Source organism: Anomalospiza imberbis, chromosome 16 (genome assembly GCF_031753505.1).
Source record: "Anomalospiza imberbis isolate Cuckoo-Finch-1a 21T00152 chromosome 16, ASM3175350v1, whole genome shotgun sequence".
NCBI classification, from domain to species: Eukaryota; Metazoa; Chordata; class Aves; order Passeriformes; family Viduidae; genus Anomalospiza; species Anomalospiza imberbis.
In genome coordinates, this window is record NC_089696.1 from 4,393,120 (window position 1) to 4,408,333 (window position 15,214).

General features: G+C 39.0%; 1 protein-coding gene across 32 annotated transcripts in view; it reads left to right on the forward strand.

The window, feature by feature from the left end:
• The window catches only part of RBFOX1 (RNA binding fox-1 homolog 1), a 1,156,138-nt gene that overhangs the window by 798,811 nt on the left and 342,113 nt on the right, over positions 1-15,214 (forward strand). Inside the window, exon 1 of one of the 32 annotated variants that reach the window (XM_068206700.1) lies at positions 13,999-14,087. The exons of the other annotated variants lie outside the window; for them this stretch is intronic. Coding sequence (XP_068062801.1) covers positions 14,070-14,087 — 18 coding nt within the window. The 5' untranslated portion in view covers positions 13,999-14,069. Of the gene's footprint in view, positions 1-13,998; positions 14,088-15,214 lie in introns of those variants that run through there. 32 annotated transcript variants of the gene reach the window in all.

Here is a 15,214-nt window from a genome sequence, read left to right on the forward strand (position 1 = left end):
TTCCACGAGGTGTTTCTGGTTTGGTGGGGGTTGTGTGGTTTTGCATGGGTAGTGCTGTTGGCTTTTGAGCTATTTACTTTTCTTTTGCACTTGGGTAAAAAAAGTGAAAACCCAGGAAAGGCTTTAAGCTGCAGGTAGTTGGGCTGTATTTTTAACACCCTCTCTGGTCCTTCTGCATGGTGGATTTCTATTCTCATTTACTCATATATAAAAGAACAGACTGAGCAACAAGATTTTTAAAGAGAGCAAGAAAGGCATTGAAAATATAGTAAGAACTGAAAAAAACCCAAACAAATTTACATGAACAATCCAAACAGTGTGGTATTATAGGGACAAATAGTCACTGAGCTACATTAAGTTCTTGAACCAGAGTTCTTTCAAGTAGAGAGAATGAAGGAATATTAATTTTAATATGGCTCTCATGTCCTTGTATTGATGTTAATGGTCTTTTTCTGTTCTGTAAAAACTTTCTAAACTTTTTTTTTAAACTGGTCAGATGTACTACCCTAGAAAAACATTTCCTTATGCTTTTTAGGTAGCTGCCAATTTTTTTCAAAGTGCTAAAATTATAAGGAAAAATAAATTCACCTTAAAAACCCCCAGAAATGCATGAATCAATATTAATATACAAATATATACATAGCAGTATGTATTTATACTATGCATATATATAAATACAGTTAAGGATCCAGTCCTGCTGACTTATGGTTGACATGCACATACACAACACTGTTGAAGAAAGAGTGAAACCTTGGATTTGAGTAGGCCAGGATTTTAGAAGTCTGTATTTGTTCTTAGTAGTCTGTATTTGTTCTTAGTCTCAACATTTTTAATAGTAAGTAAAAGTGAACTGTAAGTGTGCTCTGTTCTATTCTGCAGCAAAATCCCAACTTGTCCTGAAAGCCAAGCCTTTGTGTTCAACAGGAATGGCTTTCTTCTTTCTTTCTTCTTTCAAAAATATTCCGTGTAGTCCCAGGAAGCAAGATAGAGAAATAAAAAGAAGCTGCACTAAACAAACAAAATTCGTGTTTTATCAAGCTGACAGTAGTTTTGTGCCATCTTGAAGTTTTGGGTTCAGAAAGGATCTATACTTGGTGTTGGAAGACAAGTGAAGTACAGAATTTTAAAAACACCTTTAGTCAACTAATTTATCTTATTTTCACAAAGGCTTGCAGCACAAAAATTGTTTAGGAAAAAAGTGTATAATCCAGAGTTTCACACTTTTCCCTGTGTGGGCCTGGGCAGGCTGGAGAGGTGGAGCCAGGTGAACCTCATGAGGCTGAACCAGGTGCAAGGTCCTGCCCCTTGCCAGAGACAATCACCAATATCAGCAGGTACTGGAGGACAAAGTGATTGAGAAATGGAAGACATCCCGAGCTGGTATTTTCATATTTGTAGCATGGCATCTGGAGGATCCATTTTATGAACCAGAAAGTTGAGAAAGGCAAAAATGCTCTGCTGGTTTTTAGCATCTTTGTTGTTTCTCACTCCTGGGAGAAGCTGACCTTGTTTCAGGAATGTTTTCTCCTCCACGTCTGTGTGCTGTTGTGTATTTTGAAGCTTTGATCACCTCTGTTTTCTTTAAAGACAGTGTGGCTTAGACAGGGATAGGGAGGTGTAAAACCAGAGTGCATCAGATCACAGGCATTTTCTGTGCTCCACTAATACCAGAAATTTGAGCCCTTCGAGTGAAGGAGTGGCTACAGATGTATCCCAAGTATGTAATCAAATGCCACCTAGGCTGTTATTCATAGGTAATGGGCAAAAATGCAGTGGCACTCAGTGCCCACAAGTTCCATTTCCAGCATTTCTTTTTCATGCAGTAGTTACCTTTGCCTTTGGAGTCTTAAGACCTCTTTGAGTACAGCACTGAAAGTAAAAGAAGTGGTGTTCATCTCAAGGTCACTTTGGTACTTGAGAGCAGCTGCCCTCCAAAGAGCATATAATGAATAGTTTTATTACCTTTTGGTTGGTTTTCCCTATGTGCAGTAGATTGCTTCATATGCTATCAGCTCATTTCTCCTTTTTTGCTTTTTTTTTTTTCCTCTGAACTACTGCTTTCTACAACTGTTTTCATCATTGTTAAAAATCATTTATATAGCACCATAAATTACAGGCACTTTACAAGCAAGGAGTAAGATACTGCCTTTGCCCCAGATACTTTATGGTTCAGATACATCTTTGATATCTGCTGTACCTTTTTTTACTTAATACACGGCCTGGGAATTTTAAGGTAGATTGCATTAATCTCCTGTTTTATTCCCACAATTTTTCATGATCAAATGATGCTGAGGGCCTTTATGTGATGCAGATAACCAATCATCTGTTTGCTACTTCCCATAAAGGTATTGTAAACATTCTGCTTACTGAGAATTCCAGGCACATACTTTTGTGCTCATACATTTGCATCTAAAACCTTTAGGCACTGGAAAAAACAAATCCAGCCTTTTGATAATTTAACTCACCCCTTGTTCTTTTTTTCTTGACACTCTAACAGGCATTTCCCATTTTTTGGAATGACATCTCTCAGGAATTTTCACGTGATATTGCCACAGTGCCCAAGGAAAAACCTGGCAGCATGATCTTTGAAAAGGTAGTTTATTTTCTGGAGTTTTGCCTCAATTATTAGGCTCCCAACTCCAGGATATCTCATACTTCATTTACATTCCCGCTTCCACTAAGGCAGATATTTAAAATCTAATTGTAGCTATCATTTTTTTAAAGTTTACCTGGATGATAATAGTCCAAAATACATTAAAGGTCTGTTACTGTAATTATTTACTATTCTCTTCCACCTTTAAACACAGATTAAAAAAAAAAAACAAACAAACAAGCAGCTGTAAATCTAAGGAAAAAAACATAAATTCACATAACAACCTAATTTTTTCTAAGCCCTTGAAATGTGTAGGTCTTGGGTGCTGGGTTCCTTACCAGTGGTGCTCAGCTGGAAATGTGGAATCCACTGTGGGACTGTGGGGGTTTCTTTCAGTTATGATGATCTTGTATCCAGATAATCTATTTTACACTGAGAGACAGTAAAATAATTTGAATATTCATCAGTGTTAAAAATATAGCAAAACTTTTCTTGACTCATTTGTATGCAAATTTTGGGTTTTTTTCCACATGTTGACATTGGAACAGAGCAATCATGGTATGCTAGCATGGCCATGCAGTTCTTTCTGGTTTAAAACCAGATCTAATAGCTGCAAACAATTAGTCTCCCATACTCCATTCAGTTTGTTAAAATTATAATTCTGAGCTAAATTTTTTTTTTCCACTAATTTATTTGAAAATATATTAGAGACTCCAAAATAATGCATAGTGACATTAGGTTTACATTTAAATCTCAGACCTTTATATTTTTTAGAGAACTCTGTGGCTTACATGATACCAAATATATAATGATGTGAAAAACATTGGCTTTTATTTTAAAAAAGGTTGAAAGAAAAAGAAATTTTTTTTTCAAATTTATTAATGAAAATATATTTCCATGTCTTATTCAGTATCATCCAAGCTTTATTTTGACAGTGCTGGCAAACACTGAAGTTATTAAAAAGAGAAAAAAGGTCAGTAAGTGTGCATTTGTAATCGTACTACCATCCGTGTGGCAATATAATATAGAGGAAATTCAGTTGGAACAGAGATTTTTGATGTTATTAGAGTAAATAACAAAAGCAGACTGATGTTCCTGTGTGTTTTTCTGAACTAAACCCCACCCAAATGCTTGGGCTGTTTATTTTGCTGTGCTGCTGGCACTAAAGCATGGTATTGATGCACTTGAAATGCATTATAGGGAGCACTCAGCCTCTTCCCTCTTAGGCTCCTGCTGGAGGCACTGGGAGTGCCTTCCCTTGGCCAGGTGGAGGAAGGAATGTCAAATTCTTGGAGTTGGATTGGAATTGGGAATATGGGAATAGTCTTAAAAGGTGTATGTCAGGCAAAGAGAACTTGAGTGTATGTTTAATTAGGAGTTGGTGCTCCCTGACCTCAGTGTTTGCATTTCCACAGCCACAAAATGGTTTAATTCAGTTTTAATTCAGTGAGTGAACGTGGAGACTCAGTGTGCAGAGAGCATCCACGTTCAGGGCTCAGAGGAGAACACCAAATATTACCTCTGAGAGGGCTTTGAGCAACCTGATCCTGCAGCCCAGAGTCTCCCTCCCTGTAAAGAATTGCATTAACGAGCCGTGCTCATGGAGAATTCCCTCGTTTGAAGTGCAGGTCAGGATGGAAAACAAACCCAGCTTGTTAGCCCTTTGCTCTGAATGTAACGTGTTCTTAGGAGACAGTAACTAAATAGAAGCAGGGTACCCAATTCTGAATGGATTTGCTTGTTTGTAATATTGGCACTTGAAATTTCATGTTAGAAAAAAGAGGAAAAAAAATCAAAGTATCTTTTGAAATGCTTTAATATTGTTTACTTGCAAAGCTCAGTTTGCAAAGATGCTGTGGTTTAGCAAGGTCTTGCTCAGTGAAAAGCAGTGAGTGCTGTGATGTCTTTGATCAGCATTTTGCAATTTCCTCTGTGGGGGGAGCCCAGAGAGAAGGGATATCCAGACTGTTACCAGCTCTGTGCCCACAGGAGCTGCTCCTGTTCCTCAGGTGTGTGCTTTTCTGAAAACAAGAGCAGCAGGTGTTTGGTCTGCCCCTTGCTGGTGCTCTTTCGGGCTAAGTCCAAGTGTCACCAACCTTTTGTCATGGGAAGTGCTTCAGAGCAGAGCACTAACCTCGGGCTGCTTCAGGATGATGTGTTGGTGATTTGTCTCCGATGGAAAGTGGAAGAGTAAAGGGAGGAGCAACCACTCCTTGTGATGCTACTGGAGAATTTCCCTCCTGACGGGGGAAAGAAAAAAATCTCAGCTTTCACACATGCACAAAGTATTATCAGCCTGTATTAGCAGAAGAATCTACATTTTTGTTTGAGACAGAGGTTGTGTTTCCAGAATGTCGCTGCTTTCAGAACAGGGTGTAATTTGGTTTTTTTCAATATCAGTACCTGTGCATTTGCTGTTGGAAATAGTTAACTTTGCATTTTCTTGCTGGGAATGGAGTATCCAACTGATGTGAACCATGAACCCCATAGGAAAATAGAAAATACATAGATTCAGAGCATCTCAGAACACCAATTAAATATTTAGTGTACAGTCTGGATCCCTCCTAATGGAGAGTGTCTGAGGTAAACACAGCATCTCTAATGTACAATCAATTTAATAACAGAAAAGATGGGCAGCTCATGGAAGGGGAGAGGATGTATTTTGATTTCAGGCAGAAGAACTGTATGAGAAGTGACTTTTTTAATTGTGAGAATGAATATTCAGGCAATCCAGCTTTGGTTTGCTGAAGGAATTTCTGGTAGTACTGGAAGGCAGTGGGGGAATGTGAAGTACTCACAGGTTGGTTTGGTGATTGCCTGGTTTGCTGGCCTGGCACTGACTGTGCAAGCGGGTCTAGAAGCAGAACACGGACATGATTTGTAATGCTTGAAACCTGCAGGGAAAACTATTCTGAATCTGACCTTTTGCAAGAAGCTGGATACTCCCAATTTTTTTTTTTTTAAGATCAGGAAAAAATATTCCTACTGTGGGGACATTGGAAGTGATATAGTGGCCTGGTTATCAAGTGCTATCACACTGTTCCTCTGTCCCAGAGTGTTCCTTGCAGCAGTGCTGTGTGCTTTACCTGCAGTGTGGAAGGGCAGCTACTCAACTACAAGAACTCTTTTACAGTTGTGCTGCATTTAGCTTTGTTCTAGAAACACCTGTTCTTCAAAACCAACCATATCCTGGTTAAAGAAATCCTAGAATTGAGTCTTGGTACTTCCAGAGTGAACAAGAACAGACCATGGCCAGCTGCATTCACATCCATTCTCAGATGTGTGGTGCTCCAAGATGCCAGGAAGACATTCCCTCTGCCCAACTCCCAGAAAGCACTTTTCATCTCATTTTGTCTCCTGGCATGCCCTGGGTTCCCTCTCAGAGTTTGGACTGATGGACAGAAATTTCCCATAGTTTTTGAAGTGATGTCAAAAGAATTTGAAGCCACTTCTGAAAATCAGAACCATTTGGCCATGCTTGTGCATACAGCACGTTGCATGATTTAGGAAAGTACTGTCACAGCCTTAATTATTGTCTCACTACTTATTTGTCTTTAATACACAAATGTCAGATTTCAGAAAATGTCAAGTGTTTCTGGGAAAACATAGTCTGAGACCTGTTAAATGCACATGTACTGTGAGTCTCATGGTAGAAGCCAAAAAAAAAAAAAAAAAAAGGCAATGGAGAAAATCTGCAGACATCAAGATGATGGAGAGGGTCCTACAAGTCACAAAATGAAAGGCAGCCATAGATGCCCAAAGTGTTTTTGTGGTCTGGAAGGCAGCCAAAGAGGCATTGATTTATTAAAGAGCAGCCTCATGGCTTCCTTTTCTCTATGTGATGGTGCCATTAGAGCTCCTCAAACAGTCTCTGATTTCCTTGAGAATGAGGAGTAGAAGATTCTGAAGACAGTTGTTGTTTCCAGGCTGATGCCACTGCCAGACCATCACTTTGTGTACCTGACTGGGGAATTCTGTATGTAACGTGTGAGTTCCCTGATTGTTAAACACAGCCAGTACTTGTGCAAGAAGTACCCCAGTAGTTGTGTAGGTTTTACACTCTGCAGTTGTGATATGGTGTAAAAAACCCCAACTTTAATGAGACAGTAATCATGAGACACCAATTGTCTCAAAAATGCCAAACTCAGCTGTTTTGTTAATGCAGTTAACTCAGGGCTGTCCTTGTGCACTGCTAACACACTGGGAGTGATTAGCACCTGTAGCATCAGCTTTTTGTCTGATTTTGTAGCTATCTCAATCCTCTTATGTAACTCCTTTTCCCTCTTTTCTCTCCGAACAGCCAGGATTAGTTTTGTAGTTTTCCATTCCAAGAACACACCTTGCCCCTCCAGTGCCTCCCTAAAACCCTGCCCCTGTGTGTCCTCGTTTGTCACTTGTCCTGCCTGTTTGTCACTTGGCCGTGGACAATACCTCCACTAGGACACTGCTGCCGAGGCCTTTCTGATACTGTGAGAAAAACTGGAGGTGCTGGCCAATTGGTTCTGGTGCTGTTCCCAGGAGTTCAGATGGCAGAGGAGCAGATTTTTCACCTTTTTTATGGCAGGGCTGCTGTACAGAGGTGCTGCCAGCAGCAGTGGTGCTCTGGGAGCAGGAGAAGAGTGCTCAGCACACACTGTGGATGTGCCTGTCCCTCACCAAATCAAACACTGATATAACCCAGCCTCAGTTATGAGGCTGCTCTCACCTTGTTAAAAATCAAGTGAGAGGAGAAGACAGAGCATGAATTAGTTGTGTCAGATATATAGTCAGAAATAGCAGCTGATAGGTTTGCTGTGATAAGTTCTGTATGTATGATGGCTTTACTGAAAGGTGGGCTGTTCCATGATTTACTGAACTATTAGAAGTGGTAAAACTGATCCATTTGTTATCATCCAGTGCATAAAGACTTCAGGATTTAAGGAGCCTGCACTAAATAACAAAGCAATTTATATACTCATAAACTGAATATTACAGGGAAGAAGTCCTTAAGTCATTGGTAATAGGAACTTTTTATCATATTAATGATGATTACCAAATGTTAACCCCTACTCCCATTTTTAAAACAAAATCTTACCTTACAATAGTTGCAATTGCTTAAAGAAGTCTTAGAGACAACTTTGTATTGATTTATTATGCAAGTGTGGCAAGTTTTGTTTATTTATCTGAGTGCCATCCCTCTCCCAGCCCATCAGGTGCCTGCATCAGCTGATGTGAGCTGATTGATGGTTCTGCCAGCAGCAGCATGGGGCTGATGTTGCCTGAGGAATGGGATTGGCTGCCTCCACTACTGGGAAGCACATCTTTACCCAGAGCAAATTTGAGTGTAATATCTTGAAAAGAGTTGTTTTTTTTTTTTTTTTTTTTCCTGTGCTTCAATAACTAGATAATAGTTAGCAATAGTTGGTTTCAGATTAGTCTGTTCTAAGGAGAATATAATTATGTGTCCTGCTGTGAAGATGGAAATACCCTCTGCCAGGTTTTAAAAATGCATTATAAGATTGTGTGTTGTCTTTGTGTTCTCTTTGTGAAGCAAAGATTTTATGGACACTGGAAAGAAGATGTTGACTAAAGCTAAGCAAACATTTGCCTGGAGGTAATTTTACTGATGACATTAGTTTCTTTTTTTCTGCTCCAGAGTGTCCTGAGATACTTAATACATTCAATTTTATTCAACCAATCTAAGTTCTCAAGGAACAGATGAATTGAGAGCCACTTGTTACCAGTATTCAATATTTGATATCCAGCTTGCTTTGTTTAAGTGTGAATGATTACATGCTGAAACAGATTTGTTGCTTTTTGTGAGCTGTATAAGCAGAGTATCTAAAATCAAGGGGAAGATTTGCACACCCACCTGGGCATTGTCCAGAAGAAAATTGGAGAGCTGTATTAACATTTAAGGAAATTTAGTTAAAACTCTTTTCTTGCAGCGTGGGTAAATTCTGATCCCACTGTCCTTGTGTTAAACTTTTTTTTCACAGACCTGATTTAAGTAAAGTCAAATCCATCATCAACCCACAGTAACGCTGATCAGACTGAAGCTGGAGTCCAGCTGACATCCTAAAACCAGGAGAGATTCTGTGAGGTTTTCCTGTGGCTGCCAGGGCTCTCTTTGGCAGAGCTGTTGGCTGAGTGTTCTCACCAAAAAGAGTGAAGAAGCAGCAGCAGCAATATAGCACCTGCCACTGAAATTATGGGTATGGATTGATTGGGCTGCTACCAACTGAACAATGATCACTAATAATTTGCCTTGTTATAATCACTTAGTTACCCTAAGTTTTCTCTGGATAGGATGTTGTCAGGAAAATTGATCCCAAACACCAGAGGTTTATGTCCAAAAAGGAGACAGAGGAGTCCTTTTACTTTATTTAAATAAAGGGAGAGGCCATGGGGCATTCCCCTGGGGTTTCTCCATTTTTGGAGGACACAGCCTCCTCTTTTATCCCAATTTCCCGGCTGCATTTCCCTTCTCTCTTTCCTCATAGCCTGAGGTACTTGAGAGGTACAGACTTCCCAGAACACCTGATACCAAAGATTCCCCTATAATGTATAACCCTCCCTTTTCATTTTTAATTATTATGCAATTTAGGGGGTTCCCCTATTGTTTCTTTAATCTTTCAATGTCTAATTTCATTTATCAGCAAACCTAGAGCTTATTTGTGAAAGCAAATATCTTTTTTCATTCATCAGTCAGTGGAATCCTTCCCATTGTTTTATCTCTCAGTGCTGGTTTTATCTACCAGCAGACCCACAGCTTGGTTGTAAAGACAAATCCATCATTTCTCTCAGATGTTTGAGTGTTGCGAGAAATAAGCCACGGGCATTGTTCCAGACACATCCCAAATGAAGTGTTTGAACCAGACAAAGGGGCAGACCCCTCATGGTTTTCTTCCCATCACCTTGCTGTGCTAAGAAAAGGGAAAGCAAAGTTTCATGTTGCTGGTTCTGTGGGAAATGATCAGCTATGTGCCTTGGAATGTGGGATTGAGGGAGCTCCCATCTGCCTCCATCCTGCTTGTCCCCCTTGGACTGTGCACTGAGCACAACTGATCACAGCCAGCAATCCTGACTGGGGCTTTTCAATTGTGCTGAGCTTTAATGACCAGATTGTTGGCTGCTTGCTCCTCAGGCTTTCCTGGGACAATATTTGACCTTGTTGTAGAGCAAATGAGCACAGAAACCAATTTCTTGCATCAAAAGTGACAGAAGGGCTAAAGCAATAGAAATTAATTGAAAATGGGAAGAAAAAAAAAAGAAAAAAAAAACCCAAAACACAAAAACAGTGAAAACACAGAGTTTATAAACCAGCTGAGCTATACAAAAAGTTGTACTTCAGTTGCTCTTCTGCTTTTATGCTGAAATCCAAAAAGCAAAAGCCAGAAAAAATACAGCAAAACCCACCCCCTTAAAGCTACAGTGACACAAGGACAGATTAAGGACTTGTTTTGATTCCATAACTCCTAACAATTTGAAGTTTTTCATTTCATATATAGCCGTGATGGATGAGGCTGTTAAGGTGTGGAAATTAAGCACAAACACAAATATTTCTAGCCTTCTAAATGCTTCAAATTATTTTTTGTATTCTGTGTAAATTATATGAGATTTTAGTGTTGTTGCAGCTCATGTATTATGTGCATCATTTGTATCTTTTCTTGGGGAAGTTGAAGCAAAAGAAACCAGTTTATTACCAGTAATGGCAGTGTAATCATTACCATCACATTTCCTCCCTCCTTTATTAGACTTTTTGGTTTTTAAGAATTATTAAATCCCTGTGGCTTAAATTTGGAAGAACAGAGATGTTAGTTGAAAACACAGACTCATTAAAGTCAGTAAATTTTGTCTGTGCAGTCCATTAGTCAAACCTATGATTTTGACACCATTCTATATGGTCATATAGCACCTAGAAAAACAGATTATACCATCTAGCACTGAGCTGGTTTTAATATTCCTGCAGTTCCTAGGAGTCTTATATCCCTTGCAAAAGGGGGAACTTAGTCTGCATTTTCTTATCTTCCAATGCAGTAAGCAGCAATAGCAGTGCTATTTCCAATCTTCTGTGTCATTAATAAATATGCCAAGAAATGTCTATGAATTATGGTCCTTTAATAAGGTAATGGAACTCCTAGAATCTCGAGCTTGATTTTTTAGAAATGGGAACTCTTTAGGTGCCAATAAGAATGTGCTGATCACATATATAACTAGTCTTGATTCATTATGAGTACAAATTTTATTGTTTCCTTGTTACTATTACCAAGTCTTTTTATCTACCCTTAATATCTCACCAATCCCTCGTGATTCTCTAGGGAAAAGAAATGATATTCTGATTGATTATAAAAGTTCAGGCTGTGGTACAAGCTCACACGGCAGTGCTGGTTCTGGAGCTGACAGAACCTGTGAGCCCCTGTGGAAGAGCCCCATGTGAACATCTTTGGGAGCAGCAGAGGCCCTGGGCCATTATAGCAGCACACAGCAAGCACCCAGATTGCCAACAGAGCTTCTGACTGCCTGTTTTTAAAAAGAACACCATGGTTCTCATTGATTTCAATAGCCTTTGGCCTGACCCTGATGTCAGCTCTCTTGGACCAGCTTTTTAAAAATGATTGTGGTCAGTACCTTCTATTTACTTTTTTCACATTGTTTGCAAATCCCGAACTTGTAAGAAGTGACCTTAGCAAACAGGGTTCAGTTTGAACTTCAGCCATAGGTGCAAAAGCCACAGTAATATACCTGTTTTCAGTCATTTTTTTGTCCATGTTTTTCTACCTGCACAGGAACTATAGGTGATCTAACAAAGTATTGAATAATATCTGTGTGAAAAATAAAACGCTTCAAATGAATGGTATTGTACAGCAGCATTACAATTTATTCCTCTTGTTTGGAGGAATAAAATGTAAAGAATTGGCTGAATAACCAATTTAATACTGAAGAGAATTTAGAATACAGAGAAAGTAGTTAAAAGCCTTGGGACATCATTCCCTGAAGTTTCATATGCTGCCTATGCTATGCTCCTAAACAGGGAAATTTTGATACAGAAGTGATTTATAGGCAATACCTGTGCACAGTCTTTTTATCACATTAATAAAATCTTTAACTAGTCTTTGAAAATTCTAAAACCTCCTGTGTTCAGTTGAGGTGCACAGATAGAAAGAACTGCTGGCTGGCAGATGTTCAGATACATTATCAGAAAATGTATTTTCAGCCTAACCAGTATAATGTAATTCATTCTTACATGATATTTCGGGTTTATTACAGTGTAACGGCAGAACACAGTGCACTATGCAGGAGACTAAAGGAGGTGAACGTGTACAGCTTAAAGGTGACTGGGTTAGGCCTGGGAGAGAGCTGAGTATTGGTGGCTAAACTGACAGATTGTTTAAACAACTCAGAACTGGAAACAAAAGGGTTTTCTTTTCCTCTTGTAGTCTGCCCAGGTGAAGGAAGTGGCTTTATTTATCTACAAACTCCACTAAACTTACATAAATATCATTGTCATTGCACATTACATTAAAAATTATCACTTTGGGAACTGCTGTGTTAAATCTTTGTCTTTTGCCTCCTCTAAAAGAAGCAACAACGTTTTAGCTGGCTGTAGTATTTTACAGATGAAGCATAAATAGCTCTGTGTGTGTATGTATCTGTTTGTCTGTATAAACTTCTCTATTGAAATCTTCGTGTGAAGTGGCACATGAATTGATTGCTTCATTTTGCTGTTTAATCAGCTCTGAACTGTCAGTGCTGCAGCAGTTCTTTTTACTTGGACTTCACCCTGGTGGCAGATTCCAGTTGCTTTAGTGCTGTGGATTTGAGTTTGTTCCCCTTAGTCTTGCTTTGCTGTTGTATCTCCTCTTTATGGGCTGTTTCAGCAGGTGCCTCTCCAGTTGCCACCTGCCCTGGTGCACTGAGTGATTATGCATTTAGTTAATGTATTTTAATTATTTAGGTGACATTTCACCTTGTATGGTCAGGCTGAATATGTAAATGGATTGGAGTCTTTAGGTAAAAAGAAAGGGATTTTTTATTAAAGAAGTGTGAAGTTTGTGACCAAAGATAACAAATAAATAGTCAAACAAAAAAATAAGGCAAAATTTCTGTTTAATCTCATTCCCCATGACCATTTTTATACCTCATCTCTTTAGCAATTATTGATTTATAATATGGAGTTGATGCACTTGGTAGAGGGACTGTGTATATAGCTCTCCACATCAGTACCCAAAATGTGCCATGGGCAGGGTGTGGCATGCACCAGTTCACAAGGCCAGGCATCATTTTCAAACAGCCTTAAAAGTAACTAAGACTTGTCTCCTTTACATTTTAAAATTGTTTCTCACCTGATGATGATGCTAATTAATTTACTAAGTATATTGTGTGTTTTAATGAGATGGGTTAAATGAGTTAAAAGTATTTTCTTGTAGCAATGGATAAAAGTCTAAGTGTCAATCAAAAAAACTCGAGTTTCTTGCATGCTCACTCATTTGCATAATGTACATTCAACTTTAAAAAAAAGAGCAAAATATGCAGTTCTCTTTATTAACCTTTATTAAATATGCAAATCACAATCATAATTTTGATTTTGAAGTATCTATGATGGTAAGAAAAAAAAATTCCTACAAAAAATAAGTCAAATTGGCCCAAACACTTTTGCAATGGTCTGATTTACTGTTTGTAGTCCCTGTTTCTGGTGCTGGCAGCTGGAAGAGCAGCAGTAACACCTTGGAGACAGTAGATGGCTGTAGAAAAGTGTGTTGAGCACTCCTGTGTGAGCGTAATAAGATTGGGAAAGGCCTTGACCTGCCTGGATGCAGCTTTTATCTGAAGTACATTTAAAGAGATAAAGGAGAAGCAGGGTGCAGTACATGTTCCTTTCTTTTCTGTAGGAGCTTTGCTTTGAGTTTAAAAATTTCTCAATGCGGGATTTGTGAACTGGGTCCTTCAGCAGGGAGAGGTAATGGCTCGAGAGCCACCAGAGTCACTCTGAGGATTCCCCCCTCCCTCAAGACGTCTTAGAAATCCTCCTATAAATTCCTACAGAGGGGGCGTCTGTAGATCCCATAATAATAATCAGGAAGTGGTATATTCCCATTTATTTATTTATTATTACTTTTTTTTTCCCTCTCCCCCCCCCTCTCCTCTCCAGTGTAGTTGGCTGCCTTTAGTGCACGGACCTGCTCATTAAATAGATACACCAAGAACTGTTACCTAAGCAAGCTTGACAGTAAAGAAAGGACAGACTGAGTTAGGGAGAAAAAGGGAAGAAAAAAGACAGCCTGAAGCAAGTCACTTCACACGCAGAAAGAGCCACTGAACGAATGCTGTTCTCATAAACAAACTAAAAAAAATACCTTGTATAAGAAGAGAACTGTGAGGACTTGACAGAAAAAAGGCAAGATTTTCTACCCACTGTTTTCAGTTTTCCTTCCAGACATACTTGGTGAAGTAAGGAGACTTCTGTTTGCTGACAGAGCCCTTGATTTCTTTCAAGATGATGATGTATTTGTGGGTAGGTAGTGTCTCTCTCCATGTCAATCTTTTGTTAATAAATGGACTTTGGGAGGGTGGATTTTAGCCTGTAGTTGCAGCATGTTTTGTGCTATGGAAGGTGTGTGTGCTGCAGGGGAGCGTGGCTGGGGTGCAGTACCTGTGCTTGCATTTCCAGGCAGAGTTTAAACAAAGCGGGTCATTTACGTGAAGCTGGCATTTATTTTCATGATTTGCAGGATGTGGCAGGGTGCACTGCTTTCTTTTCAATGCCTTAGAACATATTGCAATTGTGTAAGATTCACTGTGGGGTTCAGTTACAAAGCGAATGCTGCATCACTTGTGGCTGCTCAGAATTTGCTTTCTTTGTAAGAAATGAAACAATGTTAATGTGATTAAAACTTCTAATGTGTGTTACTTAACCCAGTTGCTTTTATACTAATTGTCACACTCTCTCTTGGCTTTTGAAGTTTCTGGCAATTGACAACTGCAGATAAGGAAATAGATACTGTGATTTTACATTCAGCATTGTTCTGATTCCTTGCAGCAAAATCTGCTCACCTTAAAAATAATGTTGTGTTGTGGCATGTATGTTTTGAATTAGCAAAGCTATTAACCTGTGAATTCGTCCAGGTTTTGATACAGAATGTTTTATTTCTTAGCAAAACAAACCCACAAAGAAATCACTGAACAAATCTGCATACTTAAAAGCTTTTCTGTGTTCCTCTTCAAAGCCTGTACATCTTCTGGGAAAATATTTTAAACTAATCTCATTTGACAATCTATTTATTTATTTAATTTAAATGTATGTAAAAATAGACAGGCGTGCAGCTAATCTGGGCCACCTCTGCAAAACAGGCTGCAGAGGAGCAACATTGTATTCTCAGAGATATTATCAGTAATCACTCCTTCTCCTTGTAAATCGCTCGTGGTTCATGCTGTAAATCTCCCCTTATGCTTTCTTCTCATTTCTGTTGACCCTCCACTATATCTTAGTAACTTTTGTCACCCGTGCAAAGGCACTGCATGTAGACTTTTAAGTTTGTTTTTTCAGTACTTTGACCTGTGCTATAGTTTCGGGAGCTCACCAATCACCGAGCCTTATGATTTTGTCTTTTTCTTTTTTTCTGGGTTCTGTAGTACAAGTCC